This window comes from Passer domesticus, chromosome 5, assembly GCF_036417665.1.
Source record: "Passer domesticus isolate bPasDom1 chromosome 5, bPasDom1.hap1, whole genome shotgun sequence".
Classification (NCBI taxonomy): domain Eukaryota; kingdom Metazoa; phylum Chordata; class Aves; order Passeriformes; family Passeridae; genus Passer; species Passer domesticus.
The window spans coordinates 26665808-26691953 of NC_087478.1; the positions used below are offsets into that span (position 1 = coordinate 26665808).

A 26146-nucleotide genomic window follows, 5' to 3' on the forward strand; every position below is an offset into this window, starting at 1 on the left:
AAGTAACTTAAGTGTTTCTTTTTCTAGTAACTTAAGCATTTATCTTTTTATTTAAAGATAAATCATAATTTTGAGACAGCATTTCAAAATAATGAGCACAAGGTGTTTATTTCAGGAATCTAAAGGAGCACTCTGGCTCTTCCTAAATAAGGGAATTGGTTCTTTCTGCAATTGTCAGAAATCTGGTGTGTAGGAGGATGGCATTTATACCTGTCACCAATTAGGGCCTCTGCTGGGAGTCAGCATAGTGCAGAATATATTATAATTGTATGTAGTTGACCCCAGTAGTCTGCTTCTTAGCATGATTATAAAGCAAAGGTGAATCTTCCTGAATAAATTGGATTAAATATTTGTATAAGGAGACAACTGTAGGTCATTGTATACTTTATAAAAAAAGACTGAAGTTATTTAAAAAAATTTCTCACTCAAACAGCAAAGTGGAACATACAGTTAGAATGAAGCGAAAACAAATTGCTCTTGGTCACTATACATTTCAGACAGAGATTTGTTAGAAATATTGACACCGCCATCCATTGCTTGTCAGCAAGAGGAAAACATTCTGCTTCTGTCCTGTTTCATGTTTATTAAACTTCATATATTTTGCTAAATAGTTTGTTAAGGAAAATAAAGATTGCCTGTCTTACTGGGAGCTCCTTTTCATGAGTTTCATCCTCAGTAATACTGTGATCGGTCTGACTGATTACTCCCAAGAAGAGAGCCATAATTCACGTATATTTCAAACATATTTGTATATATAACAGAACAACATAATCTTTGTATTGAAAAGGTTATGTTTGTGCTGAAGCTATAGGGGGCTCGTTTATTGTATAGTTAAATCTGAATGTGTAGATTTCTTTTTCACAAAGCACTTAACAAAAACTGTAACTTTTTAGCCCAGTGATGCTTTCCTGAGCAAGCCTTAAAGCTTAGGGTACAAGTACTGACATTTTCATATTGACAATGGGTGCCCAGAGCAGTGAGAGGTCTAGGCTGGGATATGAATCTTGAAGTTACCTGTATTGATAGACCTTACTACCTTAGGTTATTGAAAGAGTTCTCCCCTTTCTCATGCCTATCTTCTACTCTGAGGACATTTGCTGCTACATACATAAATGTATTGAGATGATTTTATAGAAGGATTTTGCCCATTACGCTGGGAAATAAAGTAAATGTTGTTAAAGTAGCTATTTTAGTTTTACTAAGTAACCCCTTATTACTATGCAGCAACTCCTCAAACTCTTAATTTGCAGCAGTTAGACTTATCCTGAAGCTACATGTTTGTGATATTTATGTTGACTTTAAGCATAAAATTTAAAAAATACTTTTCAGAAGTCCACTCAGAGTCTTAGCCTGTCTTGTCCTGTGATAGCTTTGTACTAATTCTGTCTCTGCTTTTTCACAAAGACAGTGAAAGTAAACAACAGAGCAAGTCTGTAAGAGTGAACTAAAATGCAAAGCATGTCTGCATAGGCAGTGAGGTGAAGTGGTTACTATGGAGCCAACAAACTCAGCTTCCAAATATCAGACTTGGCTTTCATACATTATATATCCTTCATTCAGTGCTGGATTATTTTATTCACAAAGTTTAGGATAATTTAAATGAAACTGTGCAGGCACAAGGTGTTATACAAAACAGTTACAAGGCTCAACTTGAGTCTGACAGAATTGGGAAACGCGATGAGAGCCTATGAATGTGGAGAATGTTCTTGTGAGAAACAACTGCTCTCCCATGGTGAAGTACAGTATGATTTTTGAATTTTAGTATCTTAATTTCAAATAATTATTTCCAAAGTATTGACTTAAATATATCACTAGTGACTTCATGCCCATTCACCATAATTATTTAAATACGACAACATTTTCAGAAAGTCCTGTGCTACCAGGCTCCCACGTGCTCTGGAACACTTCCTCGCAGACTTCCCAGTCCATTTTCCTTCTGATTGTTGAATTTGCACCCATCTGTTTCACAGTGTTTAACTTTGAAAGGCCTTTCTTTACCTCTAGAACTGTAAAAGCCGGACATCTCCATCAGAGGGGTTTTTTTTGAGCATTTGTTTACAAAAGGTGCATTTTTCCTGCTTTAAGTAATTGAAGATCTATAAGCCAAGTCACAAGGGAGCCTTGCCTGACCATTTTGCAACAATCAAAACACTGATAAAAAATACTGTCTACAGCTTTAGACTCCTTGTTACCTACCAGCAAGATCTAAAAATATGGTTACTGTTGTATTAAGGAATTTTTGTGAAAAAAATCTGTGTGAAAAAATTCATTGGCTTCATCTGGGAATAAGATATTTCATAAAACAGAACAACTGCATGTTTACCACCTGGAAAGCATTTGAAAAAAGACTGAAAATAATCTCCCTGTCCCTGAGTCCACTGCTTTGCTATGACTAGCAGTTTTGGGATTGTATTATTATTAAGTTCCATTTTAATATTCCATTTTAACTTGATTACTTCCACTATTTTTAATTTAGAAATATCTATTTTTTATTTAGAAATTTTTAAGAAGCCTTTTTATTTGCTGCTTGCCTGCCTGATGACTTTGGGAGAGTTATGCCCCCTTTTCTAGTATCTCCTTGCATTAGCATTCCTACTCCAGCACTTTGAGTTTGGTGTACTGCCAGCAAATTAAGTTGACTCAAGTATAGAATGGTTTTGCAAAGTTCAGCAGATGAAGCAGTGTCTGGCAGTTGCCACTGCACTGAGCGTAGCAGCAGAGAAGAGAAGGGATGACAGATGTGTGTTTGGGAAGTGAAAAAGAGTTTGCAATTGGATTGAGATCTAGCTAAATGAGAAGAGAGGGTGAAATGTAGGGAAGGCCAGATAATCCAAGAATGGGAGAACAGAAAGAAAAAGGGATCTGCCCTGGCTTTTTGCCTAACACTGAGTCCTGAGTCAAAGCTTGGGCCAATTCCACTTGTGGATGTAGGGCAACAGTTTCGTCATTTGTGGAGTTCCTGTAAGTTGCCCTTTCTGTTAAAGATTGCAAGGTGTGAATCATAGACTCATTTATGTTAGAAAAAACCTACAAAGTCCAGCCATTAACTTAATACTGCCCAGTCCACCACTAAACCACGTCACTAAGCACCACATCTGAATATCCTCTAAATACCTCCAGGGATGGTGACTCCACTACTTTCCTCTTCAGTGTGTTCTAATGTTTTTTGGTGAAGACATTTTTCTTAAATGTCCAACCAGAACCTCTTCTTGCACTACAAATTTTGCATTTTCCACAAGACTGAGACTGGACTGACAGAATTCAAATTCTAATGAGAATGGATTTTGAGATGTAATTTTGTTTTACAGCTAAAATTAGATACATCTGTGATTCATGCAGTATTTCTTTAAATAGAGTAGAACCTTAGGAAAACTGGAGGAGGAGAGGGCCTCAGGTGGTTATCTGGTCTAACCTCCTGCTCAAAACAGGCTAAACCTCAAAGCTGGGTTGGGTTGCTCAAGACTTAGTTTTGAAAATGGCCAAGGATGGAGATTCCACATCTGCTCCAGCTCTTGCTCTGTACTTTTTGAAAGAATCTGGCTGTTTCTACTTTAGATAGTGGAACCCTGTGATTAGCTTCCTCCTTGGCCTTCTCTATTCAATGGGGTAAGCAAACCTACTTCCATGCCTCTCGTCTCGTATGTTATGTGCTTCAGACCCCAAACCATCTTAGTGCTTCTTTACAGTATGTGTTCCAGTTCTTCAGTGTTTTTTAACTGGGTGTCCAAAGCTGTACAGTATATCTATCCGCAGTCTGGCCTTGTGCATTATTGAATAAAAGGGGATAATCATGTCTCTTGATCTATTGGTTTTGCTTTTAGACCCAGTGTATGTCAATAATGGTTAATTTATTGAATATTCTGTTCATATGGACCCTGTTGCACACAGGCAGTACCGTTCCATAGGGACATAGCTAACAGTGTAGAGGAAAGGACTGACACATTGAAGACATTCCAGCTGTCCAACAGGAACTGATAAACTTGATAGGAACCAAAAAGGTTTAGGGCTGCACATAAAGTTAGCAATGCTTTTTAGAATTTGATTTGTAGCTTGAAGTTATAGTATCAGTTAAAATATCACTTTATATCAACAAGATTTTTACACCATCGTATGTGGTATAAAGAATCTTATTTTGTTTTCATTATTTTGTTTTGAGATAAACAGGGATTGACATTGTATCTCTGCAGCCGTAGATCAAATAAATTTGCCTTGCTTACTTCTAGTTATTTAATTGAACAGAAGTTTAGAGTGGCAAGGATGCTCATGGAATCTAGCATGGATGAGGAAGCTTTTGTTAGTTACCAAGACATTCCATACTATTTGAGATCATTCAGTATTTATGTTTATTGCATTTTGTACTTTTATAAATATATTTTAAAAGCCCAATGCTTACAATAAATATTGTAATTAGTAAGTTATAAATAATTTAGATGAGTTTATATAGTATTTTATAGCTATAGAATAAATTCAATAGCATGAGAAAAAAAATGAAGACAGCAAATTTAGCAGTTCTCCAAAACAAGGATCAGTGAAGTTTCTTGTGATCTCAGTATCTTTTGTACAAAACTCCAGAGTCAATCATGTGAGAATTCTGTTCCTGTATCTCAAGGGCAAGCATGGAGAAGGATATGTCATGATTTCTTAAAATTAATTTAAAAATATTTATATCTAGCTTTCATATTTCTGTATTGCTAGTTCAGTAGGCATCTTGGGATGGGCTTTTTCTAGTTTTATGAAGTTGGAGGAATTAGTCAGAATCAGAAGGGTTAGTTTCTGTTCTTTAATGTTCAGAATGGAAAATTCTTTGTTGTTTACATTTTCTTTGAATGCACATAAATGAAATCATAACTAATTTAAAAAATGGTGAAAATAGTTTTTCACAAGAATTTCAGCTTTTTACACAATCATCTGTATGATTTCTGGAGCTGCAGATTTAAACAAATTACTGCAGTATTTCCTTCACTGAGTCCTTAATAGTACAGTTTAACTAATAGCATTATTTACTCCTTTAGTAGTTGATCATTGTAAGCAAAAGCAGTGCAATGAACATCACTTTTTTAACAGATAATATTATTTGAAGTATTGATTAGGATGTGATTAATATCGTCCATAATCTCTTTGGAGGAGAAGACACAAGTCAGTTGCCTTTCTTAGTCCTGCTTCTAACTTTCAAAAACTAACGTGTCTATTTCGTGTATAAATGCTAGAAGTTGTGTCTAAATTGAAAATCATTGGGAATTTACTGTTATTACAATAAACCTAAATTGGAGAATGTTTAAATATAGAAATCATTGCACAAAGCTGTTAATTATCATCACAAACAGATTTGGTATGTATATTTTATGTTCCTTTGATCTTTTATTTGTCAGTATTACAAACATATTGTAGTATTCTAGTATAATATACCCACAAACTTCTGATAACACTAATTTTCCCATGGTGTAGCATGTTTAATTATATTGACAGTATCAGTGGAAATTGTTTTGTAAGCATGTTTTAAATCTAGGGTTTAAAGAAAGAATTAAGCCTCACTCTAACAATTATTAAGATTTTAGATAAAGATTAATGGGGAATTATATAATGGACAAAAACGTCCTTGTATTTAGTTTTCTAGACTAAACATGAGCAAAGGCTGATGGGAACTGAAGAGACCATTCATGTTAGCAGTGTATTTAGTGTTTTGAGCAAGGCGGATGGTATCCAGAAAGGGTTCAAAGAGCTTTTTGTAGGTTGAAATGAAGAGTTAATTAAAAGAAAGCAAACTCAAAAAACCCAGTGATCCTGGTTTTACTGCTCTAGCACAGCTGTAGTTACAAGGAGTTTCTGTAAAATGTTTCTCCTCTCTAAAACCTTTTTTATTGTAAGGTATTCCTGGGTAGAGTTGCTTTTCCTTATTGTTCTAGTAATGTGATGGTCAGATATGGGATATAGCGAATTCAGGGAACTTTAGAATGTAGGGAGTGCTTGCATCATACCTATTATAGTAAATACTGTCTTTCTTTTATATTTTACTTGTTTGTATAGATTCTGAGTGGATACAGCTGTCTTCATCTCTGCTATTGGTAGTGTTCTCAACCTTAAGTTTTACCTTTATAACTGCTGGTTTTAAGGCATTCCCAGGGGAAAAAAAAAAGCTCTGTTCAATTCAAAGTCCAAGTTAATCTATTTCTTGGTTGGAGTGAAGGTCATTTTACTTTCAGGAAGTGCTGAATGTACTTCTTGAGATTCAGTGGATCCAAATCTCATTGTCTGAATGCTTCTCAGGCTTACTGTCATTCACACTGATTCTTATTAGTCTTGAAGTATTTTATCCCAGCCTTATCACCTACACTTTTAAGATGTTGCTAGCGAAAAATGTCTCTCCGCAGTTCCAGAGTAGCATTTGTTCCTGGTAGTATTGGGCTGAATTCTGATCTTCAGACAACTTCAAGAAGCCTCATATGCCCAGGGCTGTGCTAATTTAATTGACAGTTGCAGTTTCTTTTGTGACCGTATGTTATGTCTAGTACCAATATTTGTATTTCTTGTTAATTTACAGGATGGAGGTCTGCTCCTAAATAATCCTTCTGCGCTGGCAGTTCATGAGTGCAAGTGTCTCTGGCCCAATGTTCCATTGCAGTGCCTGATTTCACTGGGCACTGGCCGGTACGAAAGCGAGGTAAAGACCAATGTCACACACACCAGTCTGAAAGCCAAACTGACCAATGTTATCAACAGTGCAACTGATACAGAAGGTTGGTGTCTTAAGATACACTTGTACTGTGACTGTATTCAGTTTTATTTATGGCTCTTAGATCATAGTTCCAATTCAGAGAACAATCTTCAACCTTTTTTCTTTCCTCTTCTCTACCAGCCCCATGAAACTGAAGTGTGTCTCTTTGTAACCTACTGTGTATAGTTTTAGTACCAGTATTACAGGTTTTCTGGAGGATAAATATTTCTACTTGAACTTTAGGATAAAAGGCATATTCAGGAATTAATTTTAAAATAATATTTTCTTATATTTTGTTTGTTTTTCCCATAACACAGAAATGCCTAATAGTTAATATAGAGCATTTCTTTTCAACAGCTTCAGTAAATACACTTTTATACCTTTACTTTTCCCAGGATTGTACTGTATCTTCCAGTGCTGATGACTTCTATTGCTGTCAGGAAAAACCAAGCATCTGTTTTCTAAAATAAATTCTGTTCCTAGATGGAAGTGTACTGGAACTCTGTCACTAGCAGTTTACATCTGTTTTATTTTTGTAAACAGGAAATAGTGATACACAGACAATTTCACCTCCCATTACAAAGGAAAGTGATACTGCAAAAAGCCAGGGAACAAGAAATGGTCTTATGGTCTAGATCCCTTGCTGTATAGTCTCTGTCAGCTGACTGTCACTAGTAGGAAAAAACTAGGTTTTTGATTGCCCTTTGGTTTTTGCACAGCTCTGGAAAGGCAGTGGGAATTGTGGGAAGGAGATATGTGCTGTCTACTTTCTATCAAAAAGTTTCATTGCAGCTGAAAAATGGGGCAGGAAATTTGAAGGGAAAAGGAAGAAAGGAAAGTTCATTGTGGGACCAAAGGAAAAGAAACGGAAAGAAGAGAGTAGATTGGTGCAAATGGGAACTTGTTTTACAAAGGAAAGAAGGGAGGGTATTAAATAGGGCAAGAAAGACTGGATGTGGCGAGACAAGAACAGACACAGCTGAGTAATTTGCAGGAGGAGAGGCCAAGACAAGTCTATTTCAGATTTACAAGAATCTTTTGCTTTTATCTTATACCTGATATCTTTTTCACTTCAAACTTTTTATATGACAAGAGGTGTTTAAAAGAATGGAGGAACACATTAAGAAGACAAAGAAGATAGAATGAATGCTGAAGGAAGTGATAGAAATGGAATCTTAAGTGAGCCAAAAAAAAGATCTAAAGGGAGAAAGAAACAGGTTATAAAAAAGACCATATAAATGCATTACATAGTTTTTTTTATCTTACTAGTTAACTGAAGTAATATAATTTAACTTGAATATTTCAAATTAAATGCATGTTAAATTCAAACCTCAAATCTGTAGTAATATATTAAAAATTTATTAATAGTTGTAAACAAAATAAAGCTTTAGTCCTACATATTTTTACTTTGAGATTGCAGAAGAACATACCTGTTGTTTTCATAATACGTACTTCTGTTACTACCAAGTGTAACAAATCACAGGTATCCTGAAATGGGAATATGGAAGTTACATTCCTGCTCTTCAGGATATGCTCTTACTTGTTAAGGAATGGAATGTAATTAAAAATCTAGATAGCTACATAGCTTACTTAATTGTCATACCAGTGAAGTTGTCTTGGAATAAAAGATGAGTCTTTTCCAGAGTAAACAGAGTTACAGGGTCATTTATAAACCGCCTAATGAGAAAGGGGCTTTGATGAGGCAGTGGTGGAAAAATGTTTACTCAGCAAAGCAGCACATATTTACTCTTACTGTGTGATTCCAGAGCAGTTTTTGTTCAGATCACTTGCAGAACTGTTCGACTCTCTCATGTGAATTTAACTGTTTTCTTCATTTGTTTTCAATACAGAAGTTCACACCATGCTTGATGCACTGTTGCCTCCAGATACTTATTTCAGATTTAACCCTCTTATGAATGAAGACATACCTCTGGATGAAAGCCGTAAAGAGAAACTCAATCAGCTGCAGACGGATGGAATTCGTTATTTAGAACGAAATGAAGAAAAACTGAAAAAAGCTGCAAAAATATTAACACAAGAAAAATCAGCTTTGCAGAGGTTTCGGGACTGGATGAAATTAAAGGCTGACATGTATGAAGGCTTGCCGTTTCTTTCCAAATTGTGAATAAGTAATGCATGAAAGATAAATGTAAATCTTGTTCCAGAAAATCCATTTGGTACTGTAAAGGAAGAACGTTGATTCAGGGTAAATAACATCTTTGGAAAGCTATCAGAATTCTATCAGAATTCTGGTGAAAGCCATTCAGGGTGGCTGTTTTGTGCACACTCATTACAAGGTTTTATGGTGTTAATTATTTTTGGAACTTAATGAACCTTACTGTTGCTCTACCTTAATTTCTAAAGTCGGTAAAACTGAAAATTATGGAAACAATTGTGCAATGCATTTTTGGATGTATGTGCTATGATTGTGGCAGAAAACCTTTATTTATCAACTACCAGGCTTATTCAAAGTTAATTAAAAAACAATCCTCATTCACATTAGTGTAGGCAGTATACCTGTTAGGCTCTTATGTAGGCAGTGAATTTAATAGAAATGTAATATTCTTGCAAAAACTCTGCCTGTGTTAATTGCACTTTTACATCTGAAAGATAACATTTAAATTTGTTTTTTATTTTAGTGGATTTTGTACATAACAGTATTGAGTAAAATGTTTGGATGACTATAAATGGCCTATTAAATTATCAACATTAACTGGTATTTTTAGAACTTTCTGATTATTTTTTTTATGGTAGTAACTTCAGATTGATTAACTCATTATTTGAAAGTAATCCCAAGCCCCAAAACTTCACTTAAGCAGCTATTCCAGTTAAAGGATAAAGGAAAGAAAATATTGAAATAGTTCATATGAATGAGAAAGTTTCTTATGGAAACTTAAGTTTTGGGTGCCAGACTTGAAGTGTAATTCCAGTCAAGAAGAAAATTAGAAGTTGCAGCATCAAATTATATAAATTTCCTTTTGTCCTCCAACTTTCATATATGCATTCTCCTGAAATTATGTCAGGGCTGTGAAGTTAACTTTTAGGACATAGTCCAGTCCTATTGCCCGTTCCTTTGGGTGTGCTTCCTGCATATGCCATGAGGGATGCCGTGAGCTGTGACAACCCAGTGTCTCACACAGCATTCTCAGCAACAGGAAGGTACGTGGGAGCTCTTCAAAACAGTGCAGTGAAATTTGAGGTGGACACAGCTGCTGTCACGTGTTGACATGTACCTGTTAATAAGATTGTTTGCCAGGTGCCTGGGGGAATGTTTGTCTTATAGTAGACAGCTACAGTGCATGAGAATATTGACTGGATGAAATGTAAGCTCTATGCAGTAGCTAAAGCATCCAGTTTCACCAAAATCAATGCATTTGTCACTTTGCTGTTTGGAGCTAATCACCTGCCATTGCATTATCTACTAAAAATAACATTTATTATGATAGTCACCTTCTGTACTTATTTTAAAATATTGAAAGTGTTATTAGGCTTCAGTTTGGAAAGAACTATGAGGCAGACAGCTGAGATTCTTGGAGGTGCTACGTCGTATTCAGAATGTGAAAGAAAACATTTGATTGGGATGTTCTTTTTTCTTATTTAATTCGATATATTTTTAATTTTGACCTGTGTCATTTTACTCAGATATTCATCCTTTTCATCCCACGTTCTCTCCCTTATGTTTGCCACACAAGGCAGAGATTTATGATCACAATCCAGTCTCTCTTTTGCATTCCAGTTATTAAGAACTGAGTAGAAGAGTAATAAGATCAAATCTTTCCCATAGGTGTGAGATGATTTAAGCATATACAAAAGAAATGTCAACATTTTTCTGATAGAGCTACTTTTGTACAGAGTTAAACCGTGTTGCACCATAAGTCAAAACAAACAATATCAAGTAGTCTCATGGAATAACACACATTGCATACTTCTCTGGCAAAGAGCACAGTCCACAGCATCGTCCATGAGATATCAAAAGCATTATCCTGAATTCATAATTTTCCAATCACAGTTTTTTGGGGTAAGTATTATCTAAGGAAACAGGTACCTTTAGTGAACAAAAGTGATAACGTTTCCATTTATTTCTTTTATATAAATAAAACCTCATGTTCTGAGCATTTTATTTCAAATATAGGGTAAAATCTGGATTTGTGACGATACTGTTTTTGCTGGAAGCTGCTCTCATATCTTCATTCACCTCTTTTTCCCCTCCTCTTTATTGCTATAATAGTATTTTTCTTAAGTGTGGCTTTTAAAAGTATATATGGAATTTGGTTGAGCTATAGAGTAATTAATTCAGACTGTTTTAGGCCTCTGTGTACATAAATTCACAAGGTGCTTGTATTGAATGCCTTCAAATTAACTTGATCCTCGGTATTGCAAGTGGTGCACTGTCATCAGGCACTAATGAGTTTTTTCTCTGTAAACCATTTTGAAATGTGGAGATGCAATAGGTATTTCACTTGAGCTGTAATTAGTTTTTAGTTACTTCAAAAAAAAATCAGCAATCTCTCAGAAATCCTAAATAGTATGGATGTGTTCCTGCAGTATAAAGTAAAATTATTTTCAGGAAGTTTGAGGCATTGGCTGTGGAATGCTGCATGATACTTTAACAGCAGAAAATGGAATAAGAGCTGTAGTAGAATGAGATCTCGCTAAATTAGAAAACAGAATTTTAAATTAAAGGGGTTTATTGATAGGGAGCAGAGGAATTAGCACTGGGTCAAATACAAGCAGGTTTTAACTGATCTTTGTGATGGACTGAAGAACATGATAATTCTCTTCACAGATGAATCTAGGAGGGATCATGAGTATTTTGAACAATATGATTTCAGTGCAGCATGGATTTGAGAAGAGACTAGCATGAAAAAAGTGCCTCTGAAGAATAAAAATGTTAACAATGGGAAGAGGAATACTCTACTGCAGAACATCATGTTAAAGGAATCCTGCTTTGAAAAAGTATCCCTGGGAATGCTGTGGGGCTATTCAGTTAAAAAACTGAAATCGCTTCAGCAGTCACAGCTGCTAAAATAACTGTATCACTGCACCAGAGAATTCCCCAGACAGGAAAACGTGAGCAAACCTGAAAAAATTACATGAGTGTGAGTTTTGAATTTAGAATAATCACAAGAAGAGCGTAAGTAGATAAGCATTCTAGGTAACTTGTGCATTCAGAGACGACTGCAAGGTTTGTCCGACCAGATGAGTGTTACCATTTTTAAATGTGCCTGTATCCTGGAAATAAAATCAGGAACTATTGGTGTCCCTGCCCACAGCAATAGGGATGATCTTAAAGATGATCTTTAAGGTCTCTTCTAACCCAAGCCTTTCTATGGTTCTGTGATGAGTTTAGGCTTTAGTTGAGAAAGGGAAAATACCAAATTTGCAAAAGTGACAAAATGCCTTTGATTTTGAAAGGCAGAAAGAAAGAGTGCAGACTAGGATATGAAAAGGAATAGGCATAAAATAATCTCCTTTTATGCAAAGTCAGAAAGAGAAAAGACTCTTAGGTTTTCTTAGATGCCCTCTTAGGTCACCTCTTAGCTTCTAATTATCTGTGCAGAGGGAGATGTTAATTGAAGGAGCTTTCATTAACAAAGGAAGGAAAATAAAAGTTTTAAGTGTCCAAATGTGACCACGTTAAGATACTTCCTGTCAGTGTCCATTCCAGCAGTGAAATGAAGATACTGATTCTATTGCACAAGCTGCAGGCAGCCACAGTTGACTATAATTATAGTTTTGGTCAGTGCTATTAGAGAAAGATATATTCAGACTAAAACAGATGCAAAGAAGGGCTGCCAAAGGGAAGATTAGGAGAGTGTGGTTTGTTTCATCCAGCAAAACAAGGGCTCGATGGAGGGAACCTGCTGCTCTTTAAAAATACTTCAAGAAGGAAAAGATGATAGGCTAAGGGACAACACTTGCATAATACCAAAAGTGCTCAAACTTAGAAAGTAAATTTAACCTGAAAGTAAAAGGTGCTAAACCCATGAGGAGCAAGGTTACAGAATGGTTACATAGAATCAAAAGAGCAAAAGAAACTGATTTAATGTGAATTTTAGAAATCAACCTCCTGAAGGGGATTCTATAATGCATTGTGCCTACCAGATTCCATGGCCAACTGAATCCCTTTAACCTCTGTGGCAGGTGAGAGCTCATTAATCCCTCATATACAGCAGAATCCATAGGCTTGTGGAAATGTCTAACAGCTTCTTTTCTTTGGTTCTAATAGATAAGGATTATGTCTTGTCTTTGATCCATTACTTATATTTCATTTATTTTGCTTCTCTTGCTGAGCTGGTAAAGGGAGCTGATACAGGCTGAAGTAGTACAAGACAAATGAAAGGTGAAAGAAAAATTTGGTATGTGCTTACTATTTATTGGTCACATTAATTTTTCATCAGAGATTAAAGTACTCATATTCTGCTGGGTGAACAAATAGTGCTGGTTTTCTTCCATTACAAGATTGTTCTCAGAATGACACGTATTAAATACAAACATAGTCTGTTGCAGGGGAGGGTATGTTAAGGCCTCCTCTGAGCTTAAGGACTGCACCCCAGGCCAGCTGTGATACAAACCCTTAGACTTTTATGTTCAACTACATAAGGCAAGACAGAAAACCCAGTTGTTTGGGTTTTTTCACACTGTTGCTTAAACAGTGAGTCAAATTTTCAGACCTTGCAGAACTGTTTTGTTTGAAGGACAGTTTGCTGCTAGAAGTAAGATATATTCTTAGTGCAAACATATTCTTTTATGAAGAAAAATAAGCATGCCAAATGCCTCTTCCTCAAACTGCAGGAACAAGATAAGTAGGCTCTTTCCTTGCTCCAGCTGCATGTCACTGAGGTGTAAACTCAGGGAGGTGCTGCCCCCCAATTCCCCTGATCGCTGTTGAGCCTCCTCATTCCCCTACCTGCAGTTGTGTCTGCTCCTGGTACAGGACTTTTAATTCCCGTGTGCCACCTTGTCCAATACTTTACTGATGGCCTTCACTGTTTGCAGATACTTGTATTATTTAAATTGTTCTTTCTTCAAGATTAAACAAAAACAATTATTTATTTTAATAAAGCTGGCAGTTTTCAGTAAGGGGGAACCATTAGCAATTTTCAATATACTGTAAGATTCAAGAAGCAATGAAATCCTGTATTACTTAAATCCCTGGTAATGCATATTTAATTTATGGAAACAGTTCAGTTTTGCTTTTTATTTATGATTTCATTTTATTTATTAATTTCTTATATCAATATCAATAACAGCTATTGCCGTATATAGTTGCAATAGCATAAAAACTATACAGGAGCTTTTTGATATCTTTACCTTTCAGGAAGAAGCTGTAATATAACATTTTCACGTAAAACTACAGAGGCAAACTGGAACCTTTGAAGAGAGACAAACTAATACCTTTGAAGTGAAATGCTGAGTTCAGCAAAGTTATGCTGCTAGCACTTAAAATCTCTTTTTTTCTTTTTAAAGACCTTGGAAACTGAAAAGGGAACAGATTTTTGTTCTTACACCATTATTTTCTAATTGAATGATGTAATAATCATCACACTAATACCACAGGGAAATGGTCTTCTAGAATGTCTCAAAATTTGGATAGCAAATCCTCAAATGTAACTCCTTAAAAATCTGGCATGTGTCCAGGGTGTCATTTCAACAAAAGATGCTGTTCCATACTTCCTCACTGGCTGCTCTGTGGAAACCAGAAATATGGTCCTGTTGTTTTGTAAACCTCGTTTGATTGTATTTTCAGGCAAGAGAGTCAAGGAGTCAGAAACCTTGTAACAATGGGACAACAGGATCTATATTGCTAAGAAAAAAGAAACAGAAATGTTGGAATGTTTACAAGCTGAGTAGGGAATGTCTACATCATCCTACAAGGAAGGGTAGGTATTTCAGGTAGAGTTTAATATGAGGAGTCAAAGGGCAAAATCATTGACACTGCTAAATCTGACTTCATAGCATTAATTCATAGAATCTACTAAGACATAAGCATGCCATAACTTCTAAACCTGAGCACCGTGTCCATTCCAAGCAGGTCTCAACAATCTAGTTATGAATACATTAGTAAAAACAATAATAGTTCTATACAGAATAAGTTTTAAATAATTTGCACTAGATACGTCAGAAATCATTGGGAAGAACTGCAGATTAGTAAAGAAAGCTTAGATGAGATTGTCAGGAAGCAAGTGTGCTCTGGACAGCTGTTTATTGCGTGGGTTCATGTATATATATGGTTGTGTATATTGGAGATAGTAAAGAAAAAAACAAAATACTTCCAGCGTGACATTGTTCCTGTATCTTTTATGCCTGGTCTGTAGAGCGCATCTACTTCAGATAGAGAGAAATGGAAAGCTTTTCCTCATCCATTATGCAGGGCTTAGCATACTGCAGCCTCTCAGGTAAACACTACATGTTTTCAAACCAATACATTTACAGCATCATAATTCCACTTAAAAGAAACACTGTTAAAAAAAAAATAGATTGGTTTCCTGAACTGCATATATCCAGCACGTGTTAAATCATGACTGTGGGATTGCTGCTGCCTTCTGTCAGTATGAGGTTACTGGTGTGAGGTCCTGTCCCTGTGGCACACCCAGAAAGCAGCATCATTACCACACAGTTCTGGCTGCATGGAAGATTGATCATCCTGCAAATGGCCCTGCTGGCATAGGACACTGCAGCTGCTGGACATGGGCAGCAACTGGGCATTCAACATACTTCTCCTTCACACTGGAATTGGACCCACTTCATATTAGTGATCTTTCTGACCAATCAGGCCTTTAAAAAGTCAAAACACACAGAACAAGATAGTTCTCTTTCCATCTGTGGATAATGAGGAAGAGACTTAGTTCATTATTACCATCGAGGACACAATGCCTTTGCTTTCCTCCCTCACAATAGCTCCTTGTAAAGAAGAAGCTCTTGCAGCCAGGCCTCAGAAAACAATACTCCTGGTCAAAATAGCTCACAGTCAGCTCAAAGTCACTAAAAGCACTGGAAAGGACAAGTTCTCAGGTCCCCAAAATACTTGAAATGTCTGGTTTCCTGCTGGACTTAGAATGCCAAATCCTGAAGGCATTGTGAGAGTCTTAACAGTGTCAAGAGGCCCCTCTGCAGAGGTTCCAATGGTAAATTCCCCATTGCAAAAGCACTTCAGGGATGTGGAGTCTCCAGAAGAAATAAAATCCATCTGACAGCAAGTACCTTGTTCTAGTAACCTTTGCTATGGAGAGTATCCCTGACAGACCTGATATCAATTGCCCAGCTGACATACAAGGATGTTTGTGAAATAAGCAGCTATTCTTAGCAGGAAGATGGTGCCAAGCCTTCTCCTTTCTGCCTGGGACAGTTCCTCAAAAGAAGACTCCCATGCCAGCGTTCTGTCCCAGAGAAATCTACTGTACAAGAGACATAGTTTGCAAGCCAGATTCAGCGCTGGGCTGAGGGGTGTTAGATCAAGTTCTCAGATGTGTGTGGAAAGGAGTGTTTCCTGAACAAGCCAAAGGATCAGCACTGGTGCTGCTCTGCTACAAACCACTTGTATTACTTTGGTTGTCACCATGGGGTGACACAGGGATAGGCAGGCTGTTACTCCAAATTTATTTCTCTATTGTGTGAAAGGGCACTCTGCTGGTGATGTTGGTAAAACCTCATTGGTCCCAATATGTGCCTGTGCTGCCATGCTTTTCCAGAGAAGTGCTATCTGTGACTCTATGAAAGCACACCGCATGGAGGGGGTATGGAATATGTGCTGGCAGCCTCAAATCACTGCAGGGCACAAGGAGGTGTTCTGACCAGAACGGTGGAAGTCATGTTCCTTGGGGAACATGGATCCTCTGGACAAAAGCTGAGTCTTTCTCCAGAGCCTGGAAGCATTAGGGATGCAGCCAGAGGCATTCTAAGGGAAGATAATGAAGGAATATGAAACTGTACAAAACAGAGCCAAAGCCTGTTCAAAGTAGCAAAGAAAACTTCTAATTAGGTGCTCAGAAGTATGTACTTTTTTATGACAGTTTCTGGACAGCTTTTCTTCTCTAGTTACCTAAAAAGAAATGAGAATAAAGAGCTTCTTCAGAAGGTAAGTCACCTTGTCAGACTGTATTTGTAAAAGCCAACAAACTGAATCTCATAAACCCTTTCTCCACAACAGTAAACAAAGATTAGAAAATTATTGAATGCAGTTAATTTTGTAATCTGATGCAGACATGCTCAAATAGCTTTATAGAGACATAGCACTGCAGCCTTCCTTTTGCTTAAATTAAACAATAACTGCTCCAGCTAGCCTATATTTTAGCATTAACCTCTGCTCTGCAGTCACTGCTGTGGAGGTCAATGAATCAGATCACAGAAGGCTGAATGTCAGTGTTTTACATCTTCATCCAGGTACATGTGCTAGAGCTGTGCTTTCTCTCTAAGCATATGTCTATCATTACTAAAACAAGGTGTCATGGTAGATGGTGGCAAGTAGTCAGCTGTGCACTCAACTACATCTACCCTTCCTCATCACGGTGAAGATGTCTATCATTTAAAGTTTTACTCAGACAAGCCACCTTGCCTTATTCTCATCTTGCTTTCAAGGTCTGGAACAATAGCTGTTGTGAATCCAGCTCTGGGTTTACTCCCCTAGGGACAAATGGTATATAGCATTTCTGTAGGAGTTCTGACCCAAGTACTGTTTCAAGATGTTCCCTTTTTCTTTCCCAAAATAGATCAATTTTTTTCTATGTCATTGTTCCCCATTCTGAAGAACTCATATTTTTTTTGCTCTGCCCTGTGGAACTTGTCTGACTTCTGACACCCTTCTACTTCTAATGCTGTGATGTAAAGTACTGTCTTTAAAGATCACATACCTAATCTTGAAACCCAATGCTGATGTTGTAAACAATTGTAAATGGTTTATAGAACAACCTCTGTGCTCATCTTTTCCTCTGTTTATTTCTGGAAAAGAGTGGACTTGCCTAAGATAGCTCTCTTCATGTTAATTCTTGAATTTCTGCCATAGAATGTAAAATAATGTTACAGTGTTACAAGTATACTGCAAAAGTGTTACAGAAAAAAAAAACCCAATAGTTCAAAATGTCAATGTTACAGCATTTCTAAACCTTTGAGTCCAGCTCTAATGTTTCTTAGATCAACAGATGTTACAAGAAATAAGAAAATAATTATTACATAGCTACAGTGACAGAAGATCATACATAGATTTAAAAGTCACAGAATCAGTTCCCTAGGTCCTAAGGTTGGTTGACCCACATTGTCCCTTGCTACATGCATGAGAGCCAGTGCCAGCCTGCAGACCACTTTGCTCATCACCAGCTGGGACTTTCAGCACCAAGGAGCAACAAAACTGCAATGTTTTATGTTTTTAGGCTTGCTTCCCCTCTGCCTTTATTATTGAAGTAATCAGAGAATCATAGACTATCCTGAGTCAGAAAGGCCCCAGGAGAATCATTAAGTTCAACTCTGGGCCCTGCACAGGACAGCCCCAAGAGTCACACCATGTGCCTGAGAGTGTTGTCCAACTTGTCTTGCACTCTGTCAGGCTGGTGCTGTGACCACTTCCCTGGGGAGCCTGTTCCAGTGCCCAGACACCCTCTGTCTAATCGTTCATGCCATTCCCTTGGGTTCTATGGCTGATCACCAGAGAGGAGATCAGCACATGTCCCTCCTCTTCCCCTCATGATGAAGCAGTAGGTTGCTATGAGCAATAGGTTCCCTATTCCCCTCTAGACTGTTCCCCATCTCTGTTGCCCTTCTTTGGATGCTCTCTAACAATTTAATATATTCCTTGTATTGTGGTGCCCAAAAGTGCACACAGTGCCTGAGCTGAGGCTGCACCAGCACAGAGCAGAGTGGGACAATCCCCTCCCTCAACTGTTTGGCAATGAAAAAAAAAGAAAAAAAATCAGTTGGTATTAGTATGAGTAAACCAGGAAAATCTTTTTTCACCACTCTTGGTGAATGACACAATTATCACACAGTCTGTGCTCTGTGGTCACTTCAGCCATCTGATTTGAGACCATATAGCTGATAAGTACACTAATTTGCTTCTGAAAGTTTTCAAAATACTCAAAGGAACTCCTGAGCTGAGGAAACTGCTGGACTCCTGTAGCAGTCAGCATCACAGCAAGCAGGGAAACAGGTTCTGGCACTGGAAGAGGCGAGTGATAATTCTTTAAATGTGAGCCCTGCCTGAGCACTTTGGAAGGTGTAAGGGTATTTACAGAATGAAAGTCTGACAATCTTAGAACAAAAATTGGAAAAGGGGCTCACTTCCAGTGAGTGAACACCAGGGATCGTAATTACAGGGTGATGTGTATTTGAGTGACACACAGCACAGAAATGGTATATACCCAAACTTTGTGATAATTCTGTATGTGATAGTAGCTCTTCCATTAAAGTGTAAATAGTGAGACAGAGAAGAGTAATTTCCAGTGTTCTTAGAAACTGTGTAACTTTCCTCTAGTTTGTGAAAGGAAAATGATATGCTCTTGCCAGAAAAGAATGGAAAAATAACAAAGCTCAGGGTCTGTGTGGCAAAAGGCAGAGGGTTAGGGGGGATCAAGCAGAAGAGGACATAATAAAGCATTTGGTGCTGTACTGAGGAGTGCTATGCCAGTAAACCATGAACTGGAAATGATTAAACAAAATACAAAAACACAAGCAGAAGCCCATCTGCTAGAGACAAAATAGTAAAAGTAAATAGTTATACTTGCTTTTTATGTATCAATGCAATTTTCTGTTAGGAATGAGGAAATAAAAGAAAGGTATTCCTTCTGTTTATGTTGATGCTCCCACTGCACATGAAACAGACTTTTGCAAATTTGTTGTACAAGTCAATCTTAAAAGCATGTGGAAATTATGTCTACCAGTATGTTACCTGACAGCATTTGGAAAATCTCAGCATTTTAAAATCTTAAAATTCCTTTAATTTGTTAAATGTGTCATTACATTTCTTGTGATGCACAAATGCATTGGGTTTAATTAATTTCTTATGTTCCCCAATTACCATTTTCAGCCATATTTTTTCAGAGTAATTTAAAGTATTTAATTAATCTAAGGCAGATTTCTTGAACCCTTCTAAATTCCTAGTTCATACCTAGAGGCCCATACAACTAGACTATTCCCCTGGGATCTCAGCTCCTCTTCCTGGTTTCCAAAGGACTACTGGTTGGCTGTTCCAGTGATCATCAATCACATCTTCTAAACACCATTTTGTGCCTGAACTATGACAGACCCTAGGAATTATTAACTAATCTCAGCGCCATTGAAAGCTGAGAATACTCGCATACCACACAACAGTACTCACTGTGACTGAGGGCATGGGCTGCACAAGGATTGCTTTTCCTCTTTCCCTGGGTCTTTTGCCAGTGTGAATTGTACATTTTCCGAGTCAGAAATCAGGGGCTTTCTGTTGTATTTTGAACAACAATAAATAAAACCATGAAGAGTAAAACCTTTCATTTGAAATAATGTTAGTTTTCTGGACCTTTAAAAATACATTTTTATCCTGATATCGTGACTAATACAAGAAAATCTTGGAAATATGATTGATTATACAGAAAAAATAAAGCTGATTGTTCACTGTTGTCTGCTTCAGAAAGCTACAAGGACCATGACCTGACATCTCTCTGCTGCAGAGCCAGTCAATGTATCCAGAGATTTTCTCACTGCTAAAGAAATCCAAATATAAGCCATTAGGGCAATGGTGTGTTTGTAATTGAAAACTAATTTCATTCTCAGAAGGTACAGCACATTTAAAGAAAAGGTGTATCCTAAGCAAGCAGACTAAAGCCCTTTGGGTATTTTTGTAGTTCAAGACTAAAGACTAACTTCAAAAGGACTTAATTGATAGAATTTTTCACAAAGTTTTCCCTCTCCGTGTTCTCAGTTTCCCAGGCAAAGCCTTAGCTTTTTTCTAAGGCTTATACATGTGATCAAAATTTATATTCATGTATTGGAAAAAGGAGCAGCCCTTACTTTTTCACCAGCTTTGCACTTTTTCTCTGTTATCACAAAAGAGTTCAATACATGCTCAGTTTTTGAGTGTGTGTGAAAATCGTTAAGTTCTTTCACATCACAGATATGCACAATAAAGAAATGCATTAATCGTTGGTGGATAGGAATAAAGTTTCACTAAAGTAAAAGTTACAGCTCTAATAGTTATTATTAGGCATTTCCAGAATCTTGGCATTTCTTCCTAGATCATTTCTGTAATGGAAAAATCTCCACTGAAGACAAAGGTCCTGAACACTTTGCTGAAGGATGAAACAGGTTAAATCATAACATCAAGCTTGACTTTAGGCTCCTGCTTTTGAAAATGGGGCTGCTTAGTATTCCACACTTTAGAAGTCCTTTGGACAAACTGCCTGTGTCTGTCGGCTTTTGATCTTTGTGGAGTAGTTTTTCAAGAATCTTGAACCTTGAGTTATGCTTCTGAGAGATTTTTAACTGTCTCAGCCAACCTCTTCTAATGGAAAATGTGAAATCTAATTATACATACAAAAAGTGTTTGGTGTTTGCAGACAGTTTAATCCCACTACGTGTGAAGGACTTCCTTTATTTACATAGCAGATAAAACACTGGTCCTGTTGAAATTAACATCAAGTTTCCATTGACTTTAGCCATTTCACCATGTTGAGCACAGCTGTCAAAAATAGATGTAGTTTCTGTAATATGACAGAAAATTGGTATTAAATACAAATTTTATAATACTTTCTCTCTCAAGTTTCTGAAAAGTTCCAATTGTCCTTTATATCCCTTGAAATCACCTTTTGAATAAGGACAAATGTACTGTTGTCTGCATATATGGTATCTGCAAATGTTGTGAAAAGTTCATCTCTCCATTGTACCTGAAAATTTTGATCTCTTAAGCATTCTCAGAGCACATCCACCTGATCAAATAAACTTGACACAAAACCAAGCTGATGGTACTGTCTTCTGCAATTAGAATTGTTCAGGGTGTTTGACATATGTTTAACTCGTTTTCCCAGCCTTTGCTAACTAGCAGTTAAGAAATTGAGTACTCCTAAATAAAATGGTGTTTCCATCTCTCCTTCTGAAGGCATTCCACTTTCCATGGAATTATCACATACTCATATGCACAAGAGAGAATGCTCTAATCATTAGTCAAGGTACAACCTAGACACTCAAGCCACTGGGGACAACCGAGGCCACTTAAAAATCTAAAACAGCAACAAAAAAGACACGAAAAAAGAGCAGTGACATTCATTTAGACATAGGGTTAAAACTCAAGTTTCCCACTAAACAGTCAAAGATATCAATTACACTTTTCTTGCTTGTGTGAGATGTATTTTATGTGTGTAATCTTACCTTCTCTCAGTGTTTAACTATCCTGTAAGGGTGGATTGAAAATCTATCTTCACCCTCAGATGTTTTGTAAAGTTTGTGGCCTGAGAAGTTGAAACTCATTAAGTGAAAGAAACTTAGCTCAGTGTTCCTGCTTTCTTTATACGCACTCTAATGCTCAAGCTAATGAAAGATGGGGTAGGTGACAGCATCGACAGTTCCCCCTCTCCACCCACTTCTCAAATAACAGAATCATGTCCTTTCATTTTTCATTCAAGCTTCTAGTTCCTGAAAGAAGTTTTCACCCTGTGAATCCCTGGCAGTATTTGCCACCAGCTTTCAATAGCATGAGTCCTACATAGGCATGATTCAAACCATGGCATTTCCACGTGGCTGTCTCCAACTGGCTCTTGGCTTAGCCTGCTAGCCTTGGTTTCCAGGAGAGCTCTGATTTCTAGGTGACAGCTTATCGGTGCCTAGGTGACAGAATCACACACGGAAGTACCTAACTAGTCACAAATTGTCTGTTGAGAGACTAGCTCTGAAAACTTATTTTTCAGTTGTTGACAGCGCATCACAACACTTCTGTGCAATGTCTTTCCTGTACAATCCCTAGCTCTCAACATATTTTACATAAAGCATCCTCTGCCTGGTGCTCTGTGAAAGCTGATTTGTTACTGTTACCAAAAAGTGCAGCTTTTAACATTAGACATTATCAGTTAAGCTTTTGAGCTTGTCTTTGGTCTCTTTTCTGCTTAGAAATATTCTCATTTTATGCTGCTGTAGTAAATAAAGAGTTCTGAAGAGTATTAGTCCAGCAGTTAAGTGCATTTACTTTACTAATATAGTATAAAAAAACCATCCAAAATACATATGAAGTGCCCATAAACAAACTAGATTGAAATTAATCTCAAAAGTTGTTCAGTATTAGATTGTGGCCCCCAAAATCTACTGAATATGATTAATCTAAATTTTATTGACTTTCAATACATTCAGTGGAGTACATCTCACTCTTTCATTTTGTAAAGTACTTTGCAGGCTACACCATGCTCCATTCACCATTGTATGACCTCAAGACAAGTGAAACAGTGGGACAGTGGCATAACTCACGTTAAAATCACATGGAAGGCATTCAGCTGAGTGCATGCAGACTCTTACAATGTAGACATTTACAGCTAAATGAGACACCCGCTGGTCCTGTTACAGTCAACGGAGAGAAAGAGGCATTTCTAGGATGCAACTTGGCTTATTCTAATGTAGACATCTAAAATAGGTTAGATGAATCACTCACTAGAAGCGCCTATTTCTGGTTCCCTTTATGCTCAGTGGAGAGACTGACTAGCTCAGATGCAGACATTCCCATAGTAGACATCTAAAGTTAGGTGAGATGAACAACCAAAGATGTCTTTCCACATCTCTTTTAAATGTCTGCTTTAGGAAGAAAATGTCAAAGAATTATTTTCAGCTAACACTAGCCTGTGACAGCAGTTCTCTGGCCACAGAGAGAAACACAACTTTCCCAAGCATTGCTCTGGGAAAAGTCTGTGAGAAGATCAGAGAAAAGAATGAGAAACAATTCTTAGCTTAACTTGATACACCTGATATTGTGAACATGTGGAATGTGTTATGGAGATTTGTTTGCCAAATGGTGGCTTCTTAATTAGCTAATAGTAATAGTATTTAAATTGGAGGACCAATTAGGTCCACCTGTAGCAAACTAGGGTATAAAAGTATGGGTTTCTAGATAAAGATTACTGATCAGCTTTCTGTAAATACATGGAGTCTATGTAACTTATCACCCAGTGGGGGGCCCCTTACAATGACCCTAGCCTTTACCACAGTATCATTTCTCTGGGTATTTTATTTGTAACCTCTTCCTACAAACACTTTTCAAGCTCCAGATCACAACTGATACCCATTACAGTCAAGTTTTTGATTTTTTTCTTTGCCACAATACTGCAATTGTGAATCAATTTTGTATTTCAAATAAATGTGTTGTGTACCTGATCAGTACTCCCCTAAACAGAGACTACAAAAACTCCAGCAAATGAATATAGAAGAAAGCAGTAGATGATAGCTAATTAAACCAAGGTTGGTAATAAAGGAAAATGAGGACTAAGGCTATGCTTGGAACTGCCCATCCATGGATATAATTGCAGCAGACAAAGTGAGAAGAAAGGCTACAAAAAATAGTATGATGACTACAGAAAAGATGCAAGGCAGCAGAGAACTCTGAAAGCTAATATCCCTTCAGCCACAAAACTTCTGCTTGTCACAAAGGCTGTTGCTGTCTATGCCACCAAGCTCACCTGCTTCTTTTTGCTTGGTGTCACCATCCTACTGCCAGTATGGGTAGCAGTCACCCAGACAAGCAGAAGCCATCACCAGTAGCTCCTAGCTGTATAAACCTTTGAATTTACTTGTTTACGAAGAATTATGCCACAATTTGCTATTGAACGTGTATATCTGTTTATCTATGTAATATTAAAAAAATATAGATTTAAAATTCTGAGGGGAATCACAATGGTGTAATCATACCAGCTGCAACACTACAGCTTCACCCTACATCAGTAGAGCTGTTTATTATATCAGTGTAGAGTTGGTTTTTACACCCTCCCTGCCCCAGTAAAATCTCTTCATTTACATAGGTCTTGTGGTCAAATTTCCTCCAAGTTGTTTGCCACAGCCCACTGGTTTGTGCCTATAAAGAATCGTATGCTGGCCACCCAAATACTAACCAGATCTTTGATCCTACATTTCAAGAAAGGTAAACTTTCAACTCAGATCTTTCCCCTCAAGTGTCCTGCAGTTCTACAGTCAACCTCCTGAAGATTTGGCTCACCAATGGAATCCATCAGGGATACAAACAGACAGGTAACTTCTCAGTGTTCTCTCTGCATTTTATACCTACATTTTCACAAAGCCAGTAATGGCTGCACTCCTGATGGGAGACAATATCGTGGAAGACAAGTCAGGCAGTATCCTAGCATTTTAAAGCCATCTGTGTATACACTGATGCACATTAACTTAGCCTGTAGTGTTTTGTAGTTAAGTAAATCAGTTGGAAACATGGGAGATGTATAGCAAAAAAAAAAAAAAAAACAAACCAACAAAGGCAAACAGATGAAAGAACATTGGAAGACCTCTCTGTATATAAAATGGTTTTTCTTCACATTCATCTAATCTTCTTGCATATTCTGGTCTCAAACATTAATATCCTGGTTTCAGATTGATAGGAGTTTGAATATCTCCAGTCTGAAGCAGTAATGTCTGACTTATTGTTTAACCCTTGGATATTTATATTCATGTGCTATATCATTTACAGAATCTGTTATTTATCTCAAGTGTTGTTTTCAGAAGGTCAGATGTTCAGATTTAACTTGTCAGAGTTGTAATGTGGTTTCTGCAGAGATGCAGAGTAAGGGCTATTTGCTCATCTCAGGCATTGCATTTTGCACTATTAAATTATCACTGTAGAGTTCACCTTGAGAGCTGCTCCCTGAAATGTATAATGGTTAACAAAAGTTGCCACCTTGCAATGCACAAAAGGCTATTCCTACAGCGGCTGATCCAAAGGCAAATTCAGCAGCAGCAGTTAATCACATTTACTATGTTATAGTAGGATTAATTTTGAGCAATACTAAGCACAGCCCATGGAAGTCTCAAAGTTACATTAAAATAATTTCTGATGTCGTTCATTAAATGAACTGTCGTGAAAGGGAAGCAGAGCTCTGTGAGAGGTGTGCTCAGCAGAAAGGTTTAGTTGGAATAAGCCCCGTTCCCGACTCTTCTCCAAATGGTGTCACGCAAAGCTTCCCTTTCAGTGATCGCATCCAAGCGCCCGCCTTCCTGAACTTGTGAACTGCAAATTTAACGAGTTCAACAGGACAATTCTCGAGTGTAAAATAATATCCTTGTCTCCAGTTTGGGAACTCGCTGAAACCATCTATTTAGAGGGGCACTGCCTGGCTAAAATAATGCGGCTATTTAAAACACCGCCCTTGCCGGGGGGGGGGGGGGGGGGGGGGGGGGGGGGGGGCAGCTCCGGGGGTGCCGCGGGGAGCGCTCGGCTGTCCCCAGCCGGGGCAGGGCACAGGCGGCACCCGGGGGCCTGCGGAGCTGGGGAGG

The 26146-nt window shown here is 37.6% G+C and overlaps 1 protein-coding gene and 1 long non-coding RNA gene across 3 annotated transcripts in view; one reads left to right on the top strand and one right to left on the bottom strand.

Moving 5' to 3' along the window:
* The window catches only part of PNPLA8 (patatin like phospholipase domain containing 8), a 34215-nt gene extending 24784 nt beyond the window's left edge, over positions 1 to 9431 (top strand). For both annotated transcript variants that reach the window (XM_064422407.1, XM_064422406.1), the window contains 2 exons: positions 6539 to 6734; positions 8563 to 9431. In XM_064422407.1, coding sequence (XP_064278477.1) covers positions 6539 to 6734; positions 8563 to 8837 — 471 coding nt within the window. In that variant the 3' untranslated portion in view covers positions 8838 to 9431. The remainder of the gene's footprint in view (positions 1 to 6538; positions 6735 to 8562) is intronic.
* An 889-nt stretch (positions 9432 to 10320) lies between these two features.
* Positions 10321 to 26017, bottom strand: LOC135301898 (uncharacterized). Its single transcript, XR_010363636.1, has 2 exons — positions 24757 to 26017; positions 10321 to 21378 (listed from the first exon to the last, which is right to left on the bottom strand). It is a non-coding gene; the product is annotated as an uncharacterized LOC135301898 (long non-coding RNA).
* Positions 26018 to 26146: the final 129 nt, after the last annotated feature.